At 40.9% G+C, this 17,056-nt stretch overlaps 1 protein-coding gene across 4 annotated transcripts in view; it reads right to left on the reverse strand.

Moving 5' to 3' along the window:
• Nucleotides 1–17,056, reverse strand: part of LOC144495898 (frizzled-6-like) — a 459,271-nt gene that overhangs the window by 427,433 nt on the left and 14,782 nt on the right. For 2 of the 4 annotated variants that reach the window (XR_013498352.1, XM_078216689.1), the window contains exons 3-6: nt 10,432–10,628; nt 7,289–8,303; nt 2,723–2,871; nt 1,476–1,895 (exon numbers count right to left, since the gene is read on the reverse strand). Coding sequence is in view for 3 of the 4 variants with exons in the window: in XM_078216689.1 (XP_078072815.1) it covers nt 1,476–1,895; nt 2,723–2,871; nt 7,289–8,303; nt 10,432–10,628 (1,781 nt within the window). In the remaining variant the exon portion in view is untranslated. Of the gene's footprint in view, nt 1–1,191; nt 1,896–2,722; nt 2,872–7,288; nt 8,318–10,431; nt 10,629–17,056 lie in introns of those variants that run through there. The other 2 variants (XM_078216691.1, XM_078216690.1) reach the window with 2 other exon arrangements.

A 17,056-nucleotide genomic window follows, 5' to 3' on the forward strand; every position in this document is an offset into this window, starting at 1 on the left:
AGAATCCCTACAGAGAGGTCATTCAGCCTATGCATCAAAAGTACAATACCGAAAGAGCATCTTACCCAGGCCAACTCCCCTGCCCTATCCCTGTAAAACTCTTACTGTGTCTATCCCTGTAAACACAGTAAGAGTCTTAACTACACCAGGTTAAAGTCCAACAGGTTTATTTGGTCGCAAATGCCATTAGCTTTCGGAGCGCTGCTCCTTCGTCAGATGGAGTGGATATCTGCTCTCAAACAGGGCAGGCAGAGACACAAAATCAAGTTACAGAATACTGATTAGAATGCGAATCTCTACAGCCAACCAGGTCTTAAAGATACAGACAATGTGAGTGGAGGGAGCATTAAGCACAGGTTAAAGAGACGTGTATTGTCTCCAGACAGGACAGCCAGTGAGATTCTGCAAGTCCAGGAGGCAAGCTGTGGGGGTTACTGATAGTGTGACATAAACCCAAGATCCCGGTTTAGGCCATCCTCATGTGTGCGGAACTTGGCTATCAGTTTCTGCTCAGTGACTCTGCGCTGTCGTGTGTCGTGAAGGCCGCCTTGGAGAACGCTTACCCGAAGTGTACTGTGTTTACCCCAGTCCAACGCCGGCATCTCCACATCATGACAATCCCTGTAACCCAATGCATTTACACGGCTAATACACCTCACTTACATATCTTTGGCTTGTGGGAGGAAACCCAATCAGATATGGGGAGAACAAGCAAACTCTACAGATAGCCACCCAAGGCTGGAATTGAACCCAGGTCCCTGCATTGCTCCTTGAAAATTGGCTTGCTCCAGCAGCTGTGCCAAGGTTAACTTGCATGCACTGACGTAAAAAGGGTACAGTCTTTAAGGCAAATTTCACGTTACCCATTGAAATAAATAGTATGCATTTTGAAATTAAGAGTTGAATTCAGCTACAATTTACTTTATACTAATCTTATTTCGTTTTCTTTAGCACTATTTTATTGCACTTTGCTCAAATTATTGGCCAATTTAAATTTACTAGAAGCAAAAAATATTACTTCAAACTGTCAACAGACAATATAATGATTGATGTGGACAATACTGCCAACTGGCTAGTACATTCAAATTCCTGTGCACTGCTTTTAACATGTCTGAGGAGTGAACCTGATTTTATTTTAAGTTTTATTTGCTCAGAAACAGCAGATGGCATAAGATGATGAGGCAGATCAAACCAGTTTGAAGTGTCTTTAATAGATAGTCCAACAAACTGCAAGAATCTTTCTTGCATAAAATAGTAAAGCAAATCATTTCAAAATTGATTCTTACCGCTGAATGCCTATTGATAATTGAAATTGAACATAAACATGGAGTATAAATAAGACATGACTTTGGAATACAAGATTTTATCCACAAGGTTGAATGTCCACCATGGTGATAGTTAAAAGCGAGTTCTACTGCACTTTATATACCCTTATTGTAATTACTGAACTATGCAGCAAACCCTTTGTTTCTTACCGTCCATCTGGGACACGCTGCAAGCCTTCAGACTGGTTGCTTATTCTGCCAGATATGCTTCCACCTTTACTCCTTTTCTCTGGCAGATCGGCAGACACTGCTTGTCCAGATAAACTGAGAGAAGCTTGTTCCACGACGGATGTAGAAGGGATAGCAGGGAGAAAGGCATCATGTTCATTGATTTCAAGAAAAGGTTTAGCTTCTGAAAATGTTCCTTGACTGAAGGATTCATGATTGGTTGCAGGCAAGGTTGATGTTCCATGATTTGCCATGCCTGTAGTGGATGTCCCCATGGATTTAGAGATCACCCTGAGTTTATGGGAACTTGACTTGTGTTTCTTTTTGTGCTGAACTTTAGAATTATGCTTTAGGAAAAATTCACAGGACTCTTGCAGCACTCTCCGACTTTCAGTAATAGGGCTAAGACGAGAAGAAAATATTCAGAAAAAGTACCTGTCAACCATTGAAACTGATATTGCTTCAATTTTTATTTTCAATGTTTGAGATGGACATGATAGTTATGCTGCTGAGATCAAGACCCAAATACCAACATACGTTGTACAACTGAATTCAATAAATTTGGGTATCTGTGGACTAGCCACAGAAATAATGACCATGAAAAGTTCTTTAAGTCCTTTAACAGGTGCCATATCATCTCCAAGTTCAATTGCTGTACTTAAACTATTAAAAACATTACAAAAGGCCAACATAGCAATGCTGCTTTAAAATTTCGTGCTCAAAATTCCCAGTAAATTCTCACATAGAGAAACACTTGGCTTCTCCCAGTGTATCCCATCGTTGAACTCAGCCTGTGTCTAATTCACCCTTAAATATCTACCACCACAATGTAAAAGAGCAGCTAAAATCCCACACTAGGGATCAGGGACGGCACGGTGGCACAGTAGTTAGCACTGCTGCCTCACAGCACCAGGGACCCGGGTTCGATTCCCGGCTTGGGTCACTGTCTGTGCGGAGTTTGCACATTCTCTGTGTCTGCGTGGGTTTCCTCCGGGTGCTCCGGTTTCCCCCCACAGTCCAAAGGTGTGTAGATTAGGTGGATTGGCCATTGTCCCTCAGTGTACTGGCGCTGGAGTGTGGCGGCTAGGGGATTTTCACAGTAACTTCATTGCATTGTTAATGTATGCCTACTTGTGACTAATAAATAAACTTTATGTCCTTCCGTTGCCCACCCACACACCCTTGCTCAATGTGAACATGCTTATTGAAGAGAAGAAAGCTGGTCTTACTCTCGCTTGCGAGCACTGTGAAAGAAATTGGCCCATTCTGAGCAAGTCTTTCTACTGCCGACCCAGAAAACTGCTGGAATCCCAACAACGAGTGTCATCAGGTATTTCATCATAAAGAGAGACAAGTCAGGCCTGGTCAGAATTTTTATCTGAAAGGAGATATAAACAAAACCAATTATTGCATCAAATACTCCAAATGAAGGCAAGCATAACTGTAACATCAACAGTTGACCAAATTAGATGAGCGTTAATAAAGATTACAAACTACAATTTATACAAGTTATCAGTAGAAAGAATCCTTTGAGCAATACTGTTAATGACACAGTGAAGCTGCACAACTTCACTGCATCATATCATATCAAGATTCTTAGTACTGTCGAGGATCAGAAGGACCTTGGGGTCCGGGTCCATAGGACTCTAAAATCGGCCCCGCAGGTGGAGGAAGTGGTTAAGAAGGCGTATGGTGTGCTGGCCTTTATCAATCGAGGGATTGAGTTTAGGAGTCCGGGGATAATGATGCAGCTATACAAGACCCTCGTCAGACCCCACTTGGAGTACTGTGCTCAGTTCCGGTCGCCTCATTACAGGAAGAATGTGGAAAAGATTGAAAGGGTGCAGAGGAGATTTACAAGGATGTTGCCTGGATTGAGTGGCATGCCTTATGAGGATAGGCTGAGGGAGCTCGGTCTTTTCTCCTTGGAGAGACGAAGGATGAGAGGAGACCTAATAGAGGTGTATAAGATGTTGAGAGGCATAGATCGGGTGGACTCTCAGAGGCTTTTTCCCAGGGTGGAAATGTCTGCTACGAGAGGACACAGGTTTAGGGTGCTGGGGGGTAGGTACAGGGGAGATGTTAGGGGTAAGTTTTTCACACAGAGGTTGGTGGGCGAGTGGAATCGGCTGCCGTCAGTGGTGGTGGAGGCGAACTCAATAGGGTCTTTTAAGAGACTCCTGGATGAGTACATGGAGCTTAATAGGATGGAGGGTTATAGGTAGGTCTGGAAGGTAGGGATGTGTTCGGCACAACTTGTGGGCCGAAGGGCCTGTTTGTGCTGTAGTTTTTCTATGTTTCTAACATGCAGTGGAGATATCAGAAACTGGATTTTCTGAGAGTGTTCTTCCAATATTCTGCCATAAGTTTGGAAGAAGCTTCAGAGAAATCGGAAAAATAATTGTTTATACGCTTTCTCCAAGATTTTGTTGGGATGGTTTACTATGTTATAGGTGCTGTGTAAATGAAAGTTGTCGTTCTTTCCAAAGTAATAGCAGGTAAATGGAAAACACCTCTTCCTTTCCAGGAGATTCTAGCCCTGGGACTTTATGGTAACATGAAACAAAACTGTTGATAAATTACTGCAGATTTAGGTCTGTTAAAAAAGCTAAAATCTGGCCCACAGGAATTAAACTACCACTCCAATAGAGTGAACCTAATAGTGCCTCATTTTTTCGTTCTCCCTTGCTCATTTTACTGACAGTTATGGCAAATGACATGGCAAGTTTTTATACTTGGCACAATTTGCTGCCCAAACACCACTATTTTAAAAGGCAAGAACTGGAGACAGTGTCCAAGTGCAGTCACATGGGAACAGTAGCATTCAGGCACCCGGGCTAAGTGGTCATTTTTCATGCGTGACATAGTTGGACAGCAAGTTGACAACAGATTCTTTGGTTGTGGATAGCAGATGAGTCCCTTGACAATGTCACCTGAACCCTTTTCATAAGATTGTGACCAGGTGCTGATTCATTTCTCCTCCTACCCACAGGGATGGCGAGACCAATTGTAATGTCACAACTTGCGCTACAGTCCATTAGTTAACTTAGGCAGACGATGGATCAAACTCAAGACCTTCTGGTCATAACCTAATCAAACAGAGTCAGCATGGCTTCATGAAAGGGAAAATCACGTCTGAGGAAGTCTCAACCAGAGTGGATAGGAGGGGAGCCAGTAATTTGTAGTATTTGGACTTCCAGTAGGAGCTCGACAAGGTACCTCACAAGCAGTTAAGTCATAAGATAGCATTGGAAGTACTATATTGGCATGGGTTAAGAATTGACTAATGGGCAGGAAACAGTGTGTGGGGATATGGGGCTATTTTTCAGGTTGGCGACCTGTAACCAGTGAGGCTCCACAGAGATCAGTGCTGGAACCACAACTGCTTAACAATATATATTAAATGTCTTGGAGGAACGAAACAAGCGTAGCAAAATTTGCAAACTTAACAAAAATAGGTGGAAAGGCAAGTCGTGAGAGGGATACAAACAGATAACAGAGATATTGTTAGGTTAAGTGGGCAAAAAGTTGACAAATGGGAGTACATGAGAAAATGTAAAGTTATTCATTTTGGAAAGGGAGAACAAGGGATTATTATTTAAAAGAAAAACTTCAGAAAGCTGCAACACAAAGGGCCTTGGCAGTACTTGTACATGAAACACAAAGCTAGCACACAGGTGCAGCAGGTAATCAGGAAGACTAATAAAATGTTTGCCCTTATTTCAAGGGGGTTGGAGTACAAGAGTAGGGGAGTCTTGCTGCAACTGTTCAAGGTACTAGTGAGACCACATCTGGAGTACTGAGATCAGTTTTGGGCCCCTTATTTAAGGAAAGATATTATTTCATTGGAGGCAGTTCAGAGAAGGTTCACTAGGATGATCTCCATTTTGGAGGGATTGTCTTAAGAGGAAAGGTTAAACAGGTTGGGACTCTATTCATTAGAATTTAGAAGAATGAGAGGTGATCTCATTGAAACATATAGGATTTTTAAGGTGTTTGACAGGGTAAATGCTGAGATGTTCCCCTCATGGGAGAGTCTAAGACCAGAGGGCATAGTCTCAGAATAAAAGAGAAACAAATTTAAGACTGATGAGGAAGAATTTCTTCTCTCAAGGGTTGAGTGTCTTTGGAATTCCTTGCCACAGAGATCTGTGGGGGCAGAATCATTGTGTATATTTCAGACCGAAATAGATTTTTGATCAGTAAGGGAATCATGGGTTACGGGGAAAGGACAGGAAAGTGGATGTGAGGAATGTTGGATCAGCCATGATCATATTGAATGGCAAAGCAGGCTCAAGGAGCCGAACAGCCTACTCCTGTTCCCTTTCTTATGGTCACTAGATTAGTGCCACATTGATCGCTGTTTCTGCATACAAAAGCTGTCCGAATGTTTGCATCTCCTTATTTCAAATAAACAAAGCTTAATGGAGACCGAACACTTTAAATATTAACACTAAATAATGCAAAAGTGAAATGAATGTTAAGTAGATACTCAATTTGTGAAATAATTACTGTAAGTAATACTTAAATGTAGCACAGCATTTACCAGAAAATCTGCATATACAAATACTTTCTTTTTAAAAACTGCTACCATTTTACAAATTTGATCAAATGCAAATCATATATTTCATAATTATGATTTGGCATATGTATCTGCAGAACATATAATAATGCCACAAAATGGTGCCAAATGTAAATTTGTGCTGCCCCTGCAAAAGTTTCTAAAAAGCTGAAGAAACATTAAAAAGGAAAATACTTTCATATCCGGAATGCTATGCACTGAGATGGCAAATTGTGATGAGGTTGTATTTGAAGATTAGAATGTGATTAAAGATCACAAACAGCAATTGAAGCACAGCTGTTTGGACTCCATGTTAAGCCAAGATAGAGTGGAGTAAAAACAATTCACAAAATGCTCTGAAATATTAACCAAACTAAGCTCCTGCAGCTGACTGTAGAGAGAGCGCGCACTAATTTTTTTGACACCAGTTCTCTTGCACAAAAAATGCAACAAAGAATAAACATATTTGACCCATAAACTATCAAGGGAAGTCAAATAATCCAAGATAATCACAAACTTCATCTGCCAACAAATTATAAACAGAATATTGCAACACAGTGGTGCCGAGACTGATCTAGTCTGCATTCCTTAATGTCTCCCTATGTTCATTTAAAAAGAAACCTGCATATATACAGTGACTTTCACAGCTGCCAGATGGCTCAAAGTGCTTTACAGTCAATTAAATACTTATGAAGTGTAGTCACTGTTGTAATGTAGGAAATGGAGCAGCCAATTTGCACACAGTAAACTCTCAGACAGCAAGTGGTAACGGCCAGATAATCCGTTTTTGTGATGTTGATTGAGGGACAAATATTGGGCCAGACACGGAGGTACCTCTGATCTTAGAGCACTGGGACCCTTTACATCCAACTGAAAGGGCAGAGGCAGCTTCAGTTTAATGTTTTACCAAATTATGGCAATATTGTCACTTACTCAGTGCTGCACTGGAGTGTCAGCCTAGATTGATGTACTTAAGTCCTGGAGAAGGTTTTAATCCGCAATCTTTGCAGTCAGAGTGAGGATGCTGCCAATTGAGCCATGGCTGACATAAAACAAGTCTTGAGGAAAATTGACCATGAACATGCTTAAGGATTCATTTGAATGATTGCCCAAAAGGATCTGTGACTACATCATTGGTTACTGGCCAATAATTACTGAAAGCATAACATACACTGAATTAAATGAGCATTTAAAATATAGCAAACATTCCAAAACATGCACTTTCTGTACATACCTGATTGGGGCATGGGATAGGATAATCCTGACAATAATCATGAACCCACGTAGTTTCCCAAGTTGTCCGAAAGGCTTGCTCATAAACATAGCATCCCAAAAGCCCAACCAGAGGTACCAAGTATAGGCCACTAAAAACTCCAATTCGGATCATAAATTTCTTCAGTTTCTCCTGGTTCCTTCCATCATGTTGGATCACCTGTCGTACGTGATTCAACGAAATAATTCCTGCCAACAGAAGGGACAATCCCACCACCACACAGAGGCACAAGGGTGTCAAGATAAAGTAACGCAAAGCATTCAAGTCATACAGCCCAACAAAGCAAACACCACTGATATTGTCACCTTCGACTTTGTTCAAGGCAAGCAGCATTATTGTGAATATCCCAGGTATTCCCCAGGCAACAGTATGGTACCACAATGCTTTCTGTTCAATAGCTTCACAACTCCACTTAAGTCCTGCTGCCAGGAACCAGGTTATGGTCAGGATTACCCACCAAACAGTCCCTGCCATGGTAAAGAAATATAATAACATGAAAAGGATGGTGCATCCCTTGTTCTGTGCTCCTATGACAACTGTTTCCATGGTTCCCAGTTTCTCATCAGCCTTGTTGCACACTATGTTATTACCAGCGATAAAACCCACAAAGTACATTAGAGATACTATGCTATAGCATACTGCATAAAAAATTATTGGCCGTTCAGGGTATCGAAACCTTCTAACATCGATGAGGAAAGTCAGGAACGTAAAGAGAGTTGCACACAAACAAAAGATGGAAACAACTCCAATGAAACATTTAGCAAAGTTTAGTTCATCTTCTTTGAAGAACATGTTGGGACAAGGCGGCAAACAGTCATCTACACCAAGAAACGAACTGCCGTACCCAGCAGGGGTCTTCAAGGGCCGTGGACACCAAAATCCATAATCCTTCACTACTGTTTGTGAAGTCTTCTCTGTAATCGATCTTGAAGTTGGAGCTACTGAAGACTGCTGGCCATCAACACAATCTTCGAGCCTTAAAATAAAAATCTTTAAAATATCAGGTTAAGACTGAAATAATGTCAGTTTCATCACACATCAGAAGGAATTTTATACACTCCTCCATTTTATAGTCATTCCTCAAATTCATTATTCATAGAAATCATAGAAACCCTACAGTGCAGAAGGAGGCCATTCGGCCCATCGAGTCTGCACAGACCACAATCCCACCCAGGTCCTACCCCACATATTTACCCGCTAATCCCTCTAACCTACACATCTCAGGACTCTACGGGGCAATTTTTAGCATGGCCAATCAACCTAACCCGCACATCTTTGGACTGTGGGAGGAAACCGGAGCACCCGGAGGAAACCCACACAGAGACGAGGAGAATGTGCAAACTCCACACAGACAGTGATCCAAGCCGGGAATTGAACCCAGGTCCCTGGAGCTGTGAAGCAGCAGTGCTAACCACTGTGCTATCGTGACACCCCCTGCTGAGGTTTACAGCATGGAAACAGGCTCTTCGGCCCAACTTGCTGAGATGTGAAGCCACTTTGCTATCCGACATTTTTGCTGTTTTATACTCATTGAATGCCCCAAACTGACAAATCTTAACTTCTGTTCTACAATTAATCCTTCTTTACTTGAAGTTCCCCCTTTTCAGAGAGGCTAACATTGAAAACTGATCAGAATGAAGCCAGGTCTTAATGTTCCTTGAAACAGCAAACTGCAACTCTTGGCCACCACCAGTACAGCACGTTAAATACAGCTGTGTCAAGTCCATACTGAGTACAAACTCTACTCTACTGCAATATAATCCAAATTAGACATGTGTGGAACCTTTAATGTGGTGAAGCATCCCAAGGCACTTTCCCAAAAATAGGGTAGACAAATAAGACAGTACTTTATTTGGAAAAAAACTTTTGAAGGCAATGGAAAAAGTAGCAAATAAGAGGTGTGCTTAGAATGAGGAAGGAATATCCATATTTTAAGAGCGCAGGACCATGAGTTTTTAAAAACTGAGTTATAAAGTGAGGTTGCATTGACTGGAACCTTTTTCCTCTGGAGCATAGGAGGCTTAGGGGTGATCTTCTAGAGGTCTATAAAATAATGAGGGGCTTAGATAAGGTAGATAGTCAACATCTTTTCCCAAAGGTAGGGGAGGTGAGAGGGGAGAGATACAAAAGGGTCCAGAGGGGCAATTTTTTCACGCAGAGGTTGGTGTCTGGAACAAGCTGCCAGAGGTAGCAGTAGAGGCGGATACAATTTTGTCTTTTAAAAAGTATTTAGACAGTTACATGGGTAAGATTGGTACATATGGGCCAAATATGGGTAATTGAGACTAGCTTCATGGTTAAAAACTGGGCACCTCAAATTCAGCACTGTTGCCTCAAAGCGCCAGGGACCCGAGTTTAATTCTGGTCTTGAGTGACTGTGGGGGAGGGGGGTTTGCACATTCTCCCCATGTCTGTGCGGGTTTCCTCCAGGTTCTCTGGTTTCTTCCCACACCCAAAAGGTATGCAGGTTAGGTGGATTGGCCCTGCTGAATTGTCCCTTAGTGTTCCAAGGTTAGGGGAATTAGCGAGGTAAATATGTGGGGTTATGGGGTAGGGCCTGGGTAAGATGCTCTGTTGGACAATTGGTGCAGACCTGATGGGCTGAGTGGCCTCCTTCTGCACTGTATGGATTCTATGAAGGTCTTTTGTCCGTGTTAGAATCAAGGTTGTAATGAGGCCATGAGCTGAATGGCACTGGAGAAAGCCAAACTGAGCAGAGAGCAGATTATTGCTGAGTCAGTGCCACTTGATAGCACTGTTGCCAGCCTCTTCCATCCCATTGCTGATGATTGAGTGTTGACCGATGGGGTGAAAATTCCTCATCCAAGTTTACTATTAGCTGGTAAATAAGTAATATCAGAGGCTAGCAGGAAAAAGGCTGATATGAAAGTGGAACTGAGCATTATATGATGTTTGGCGTGGTTTTTTCATCAGTGTTTTCATACTTTGTTTTGCATTTCCAGCATTCATCTCAAATTTTACATTATTTGTTTATACTTTACTGTGAAACAGTTTCCATTGTAAAGGTTTAGTTGATTCCCTCTGCAAAGATGAAACATATCGACCATGCAATCTAGGTTAGGCACCAGTGTTAATCCTCTTACCGATCGCACTGCAACTTCTCTGGCCACACAATCCCAAATGTCTCAATTAGTTTTTCACAGTCCTGGAGAACTTGCTCACAAAGCTTTCTGCAAGGTGGGACAATCTGATGTTTTTCTGTACAAGCTGGCACAAATGCACTACACAGGAACACTTCCACTTTTGGTGAACAATGCAGGTTCATAAGTGGAAAAAAAGGCTGCAGGAGAAGAAAAAGATAATTACTACAATTATCGTCTGCATTGTGACAATTTCAGCTTGTTTCTTAGGGCAATATCATGCCCTTCACAACAATGAAGGAATACATGGGAATGGACATAGTATAGGATAGTTTCTGCTCCATGGTACTGGATTTAGATACAGATCAATTGCGAACTTTAGTTTCTTACTTCAGACCCCTGCACATGATACACTAATGGGGAGAAAACATTGAATCATAGAAAGCCTACAGTGCCAAAGGAGGCCATTTGTCCATCGAGTCTGCACAACAATCCCACCCAAGTCCTATCCCTGCTTAGCTACCCTGCTAATCCCTCTAACCTACCACATCCCAGCACACTAAGGGTTAATTTAGCATGTCCAATCAACCTAACCTGCACATCTTTGGACCGTGGGAGGAAACTGGAGCATACAGAGGAAACCCACGCAAACATGGGGAAAACGTGCAAACTCCACACAGACAGTGACCTACGGTCGGGAATTGAATCCAGGTCCCTGGAGCGGTGAGGCAGTAGTGCTAACCACTGTGCCACCCCCATGTGGAGTGGAGTATATGGGAGTAAAGTCTTATACCCTTTATACATATGTATTTTAGTGCTGAATATATTCAAGGTCTTAATCCAAAATCATGAGACAATAAGCTCACAAAGGGAAAAAAAACTCTGCATAAGTACAATAGGAGACATTCCTACACTTAGCACCATAACATCTTTTGAAAGCAAGCACATATCAGAGGCAGAGAGAAAATGCCAGAAGAGTAAATTCCGAGCCAGCAATTCATCCAAAACTTAACTGTCTGTAGAACCTTCTGGGTTCAGATCAGTCTTAGCAGTCACCTATGTGTCCACCCAAAACCTAACAAACTCTCCAGATAACGAACACGGTCACCTTTGCTTCCAAGGGTGAATAACACTGCCTCCCAGTTCTACAGGATAAACGAGGAAATTAACAAGTTATACCAAACAGACGGTGGCACACAATTATATATAATTGCTGCTCTATCAGTTGGCGGGAATAGAGCAAATTGGATTCTACTGTTTGACAATATGTCACTATTATCGGGGAAGCTCATCCATATTTCTTGAATTTGCATCCTGCCAGTCCATGGCAATGTACGTCAGTACTTCAAGTGTAACCTGGAGTCATGTGAAACTGTCTGCTCTCCCGAGAATGAATTCAGAGGGGCAGTAGAATATACAATGCAGCAAGTAATAAATTATGCAAGACGCATAATTCTGATGCGATGAAATGAATCATTCTGCAAAGTAGTTAAAATAAACTGTTTACGTCTACAACGCCCACAATTTCATGGATGGAATTTTGTCTTCTAGCATCATGTGCTGTAAAACTGTCTAAAGCAAGCTGTATTTGGCAAGATTTTCGTCCCAACTACAGTTTTAAGCCCTGGAATTAACTCTTCTTAATGATTTTGCGCCTACAAATCGCTTGTCCCAATTTACTTCTGATATTGGTTGCCCCTTACCCCAAGTATAATTCACTCCAGTTGACTCGAAGAGCTTTGCACCAATCACATTTCTGTGAGACAAAGGTTGAAGGCAGTTACTAAATCCTTTGATGTTGCTTTGTAAATTTCTTTACTCCAACTCATCGATACCTCCTCTGGTATTTGATCACTTTATCAATAATATAACTCCATTGGCACTCCATGGGATAGTGAGTCATTTTGGACTGTCACCACTGAGGGAGTTAAACTGCTCTTGATGCATTTACTGAAAATGCTGAGTTCTGAGCAGACAAAAAAAAAACCACACAAATTTCCCATGCTGAAGGACATCAATCAGTGCAGTCTTCAGGTGAAGTCGGTTTGAAGGGTGGGACAATTAAACCAGGCTGCACTGGCACAATTAAGTTCCAATTTAAAAGGCATGCATTTTGTCCTTCCCTTTAATATTACTTATAATTTAGTAGGAAATCTTATGGCAATTTGGGAAGCAATTACATATAGGCCTAATTTAACTGGCCTAAAACACATTCAGTTACAGAGTTATCCAGCCTCTGGAGATCGCCAGGGCATAGAAATTTCATTGAAAATTCTGAATGCCATTGGAGAAAATAGCCAAAGTGGCCCTTAGACAGACACCACCAGGGAAGAGAAAGCCAAACAGGTCAAGTCAACCTGATGTAGAACTATGATGGCCAAGTTGAATGAGATGGGGCTCAAATAGGGCAAATCACAAAATGTGGCTAAAGAATGAGAAAGGTGGCATAAGCTCATAGCAGCCTTATATCCTCTTCATCCTTTGAGGGATAAGTAAGTAATAGGCTGAAGAGTCAGAAGGCACAACCAATGGCAGGATCGTGCAACTACAGCATGCCAAGTTTATATTTAAATGCTCCATTACAAAGGCAGACATAGGAATTTCTAATGTAAAAAGCTACTATAAAATTGTGACAGAAACATAACAGGAAGTAAAGTTTTGTTTAACAGGAATAACTTGCATTTCTGTAGTCTCAGGGTGCTTAAGAAGTGCACACAAATGCAAGGTATATAGGTGAGCAAATTCAAGGAACAGTATTCCATAATGAGGGGCACTGGCTCGTGAGGCCAAGTCAAGGCAAATTCTGGTGTAAACAACACAGAAATTTTACTTGTGTTTGAGAGTCTAACCATCTCTGTGGGAAAACTAAAAAAACAGGTAGCCTTACAAATTAACTATTCCCTTTATAAGCTGTAGATGAACCAGCTTTTTAATATCTGTATTATAATCATACATTGAAAAATCTGCAGAAACCAATGTCATGCCCTGATCTGCACGATTTTTGCTGAAAAAAAGGTTTACGATGTATTCAAGAATCTCAGCAATAAACATTAGGTGGGTTACACTTCCTATTGTTAGTAGAAATGTTACTTTAAAGAATGCCAATGGATATCAGTTACAGCTTAACTTGTCATGCAGACATTAAACGGAAACTCCAAAAGTTTGAATTGCTGTTATTCACCCAAATGAACCTTTGCACTGAAACCACTATTCTGTGAAATAAATGGGGCCACATTATGACTTACATTCTTTGTGAAAAGTGGAATATTAACTACTGCATTATGCATTGAGAGATTTGATAACCATTACTTTGCCACCAGGGGCAGAGCTGGCATTCCATACATCCTTCCTGCACAGTTAGGAGGAAAAGTCGTATTGTTCACAAACAGCAGCCTGCCACACCCAGTGCAGCACATTTTTAAAAATAAAACACATTCAATTCTGAATGTCAAAAATTTTACTTATACCTCCTGTAAAAACTCTGCAGGGCTTAAAGACTGCACATGCTAAAGTAAATGTTTCTTTATAATATGTACGACAACCAACACCTTGTAACTTGTGATACGGTGTCTTATTACAAAATACATGCCCTTGCAAAATTCAGTATGCCTACTGTGGCCTGTGAATGTGTTTGAAATGATACTTTCACCCCAGCGGGAAAGAACATTTGAATATATGAAGACAGTTAACAGTTTCAAAAGCCTGAACATTTTCTTTTCCAAAAATGGAACATTTCTGGAAATTAAGTGGATTTATATTTCTGCATTAAGAAAAACCAATGAATTCTTCAAAAAAAAAACAGCATAACTGTATCCAATGATAGCTGCCAGGAGCCCAGAACTATGGCTTAAAAAGGGATAATAATTCAAAAACCCATGATTAAACTTGATTTTCACTTGTATTATTCAATAGACTGTAATTCTACACAATGCTAACAGTTCAAAAGCTATTTCTTCCCAACTCATTCCACACTATGAAGGTTCAAATGCTACATCAAGTGCTGATTGAAAATAAATGAGCATTTGAAAGATAAGTGAGCTTTTTCAGGAAAATGTTAAAAAACTGAAATGTACTGTTATGATCAAGAAAACTAAAAACTATATATTGGCAGCACAACACAGTGCAAATACCTTTGAAGAGGCTTAGCTTAAAAAAAAAGTACATCGACAAGTTGTAACAACTACTTCTCCCAAGAAAGTTTTTGTTACATTACCACATCCTTCATAAAGCAATAATTCTTCTTAATTTCACACATGAAAGGATTGGCCTCAACATGCAAAAATAGTTTCATGCCTTAAGTAGTTCAGTTTAGCCAGGTACATCTGAAATATATTCAAATTTGGAACAAGGCAGATACTCTTGTAAAAAATAATTTTTAAAAATGTTTTCTGGGTACTTATTCTATGACTTGTAAAATCAAATACATTGGGGAACCAACTAGCTAACAGATTATATTAATTCTAATATTGCACAATGAGATAGGGTCAATTCGTAATGTTATAGTGAAGGAGCCATTGGGGAAGTGTGATCATAACGTTAAGAATTTCTTATTAAGTTTGAAAGCAATATAGTTAGAATCTAATCTCAACTTGAATCTTCCTTCCGAGGGAAGGTTGACTGATTGTACAGTGATCAGTCTTTCCAGAGAGAGACTTACACAATAGGAGAATAGCCTTGCGGAATGATCGGGACAAATGTAGAGTTGGTATCCTCTTAAGGTGACAGAGCAGGCCCTTTTAGGTATGGTGCTGCTCTCTCCAATCTGGCGAAGAGGAATGAAAGGAAGCCCAAACACACTTACCCTCCCTGCATCTACCAGGTCACTACTCTGGACTGGTCACCAATGTGGTTGAAACAAAGAAAACCAAAACTTAAAAGACAACTAACTACAGGATAACACTCGGCTGATGGGATGTTGTTATACATCTGAACAGTATAAAACCACAGTATATAAAAAACCCCACAAACAGCTATTCTAAATGAAACAAGGTTTGCAGAGGTGTCTCTTGAGGAAGCTGGTGCAAAGCTATACAGTCTACTGGTTGACACATCCAAAGACAGCCTCGATAGTCAGCTGCAGGTTTCGTCATTCAATCTGATTTGGCATGCAAACTCAACTCACTTCTCAAGATATCAGTGACCAACCTATGGTATTTAGAATAAATCTTGCTGAAAACCAGTATGCAACACTCAGAACCCAGGTACCAAAGACGCGCACAGAGTCAAAATATATTCATTCTATGATTATTTCAGCAGGATTTGGGTATCACCACACCAGGACAAACTCTTCATGATTTTAATGCCCCTGTTCGGATAGATTGAAATGCATGGAGGTAAGTACTGGGATAACACCATGAGACTGATACGAGTAAACTCCAAACACAATCTATTTTCTTAAAGTACAAGTAGTATGACTTCGCCACCAAAACACACAATCTTCCAACAAGCTGATAAACTGACAACAACATGGATGCTCCACAGATCTTAATATTAACACCACTTCAAAAATCGGGTGATAGAGAAATGTCATGGATGCGCATTCTGCCTGCTGCTTTAGAGATGCTGAATGCTGGGCAGACAATTGGCCTGTCAGGGGGCATAATTTCCTTGAAGGTAACACCTAAAGTACAAGGACAGAATCAAACCAGGAAGGAAGTTTGCCATAACCATCTTAAAAGACATAGCCAAGAGACATGAACAGGAACAAAAATCAGCCACAGAGCTTGCTGGTATCCACATGTCTAACAAAAAAAAATCACCAGGAAGAAAAGCCAGATACCATCAGGAAAAACTGAAGGATGAACAAAGATGAAAAACAAATGGTGGCAGATCAAGATGGCAGAGCTTCAGGAAGCCACTGATAAGCATGAGCAGAAGATTGTCCACGAAGGTCTCCAATCTATGGTTCCAAAGCCAATGATATGACACCAGTCCTCTCAGCAGACAGCAATCAGCTCCTGACGTACAGGCATGAGGTTCTCTCTCTCATTGGACAGAGCATTTTAACAATGTCCTGAATCAAGAATCCACAACGCACTATAACATTACTTCTACAGTGTTGCATTCTGACAAACTTGCTCTTGATCCATCTCAAGCTGAAGTCACCAAGGTCTTCCTGTGGTTAAGTCTCAGAGCTAATGGCATTCTACCAGACACATTTAAGAATGGAGGAACTCAAATGGTTAAGAAACTGGCAACTTACTTCTGCTTAATCTTTGCCCCATGATTACAAAGTTATCACAAACAGAAGCAAGTCAATCTGTGACAATCATTGCGCAAGTTCACTTCAATTGAATTACTCCCAACACGATTGTCAGTTATCTTACAGACACAGGATACCCAGAATCACGGTGTAGCTTTTGTGCTGGATAAGGAATGGTCAACATGATTTATGTGACATGTAAAATTCAGGAAAAGTCCCGTGAACCGAACAAGGACCTCTATATGGTGTTCACTGACCCAAGACCTTCAAAACAGTAAATTGTGGAGGCCTGCGGAAGGTACTGTACAAAATGGCTACCCTGAAAAGATGATCAGAGCCATCCTGATTTCAAGATATGATGGCCCGTCACCAATGGGACCAAGCAAGAGTCAACTTCCTATTATGTTGGTTCCAGTTCCATTTGCC

This window comes from Mustelus asterias, chromosome 7 (assembly GCF_964213995.1).
Source record: "Mustelus asterias chromosome 7, sMusAst1.hap1.1, whole genome shotgun sequence".
NCBI classification, from domain to species: Eukaryota; Metazoa; Chordata; class Chondrichthyes; order Carcharhiniformes; family Triakidae; genus Mustelus; species Mustelus asterias.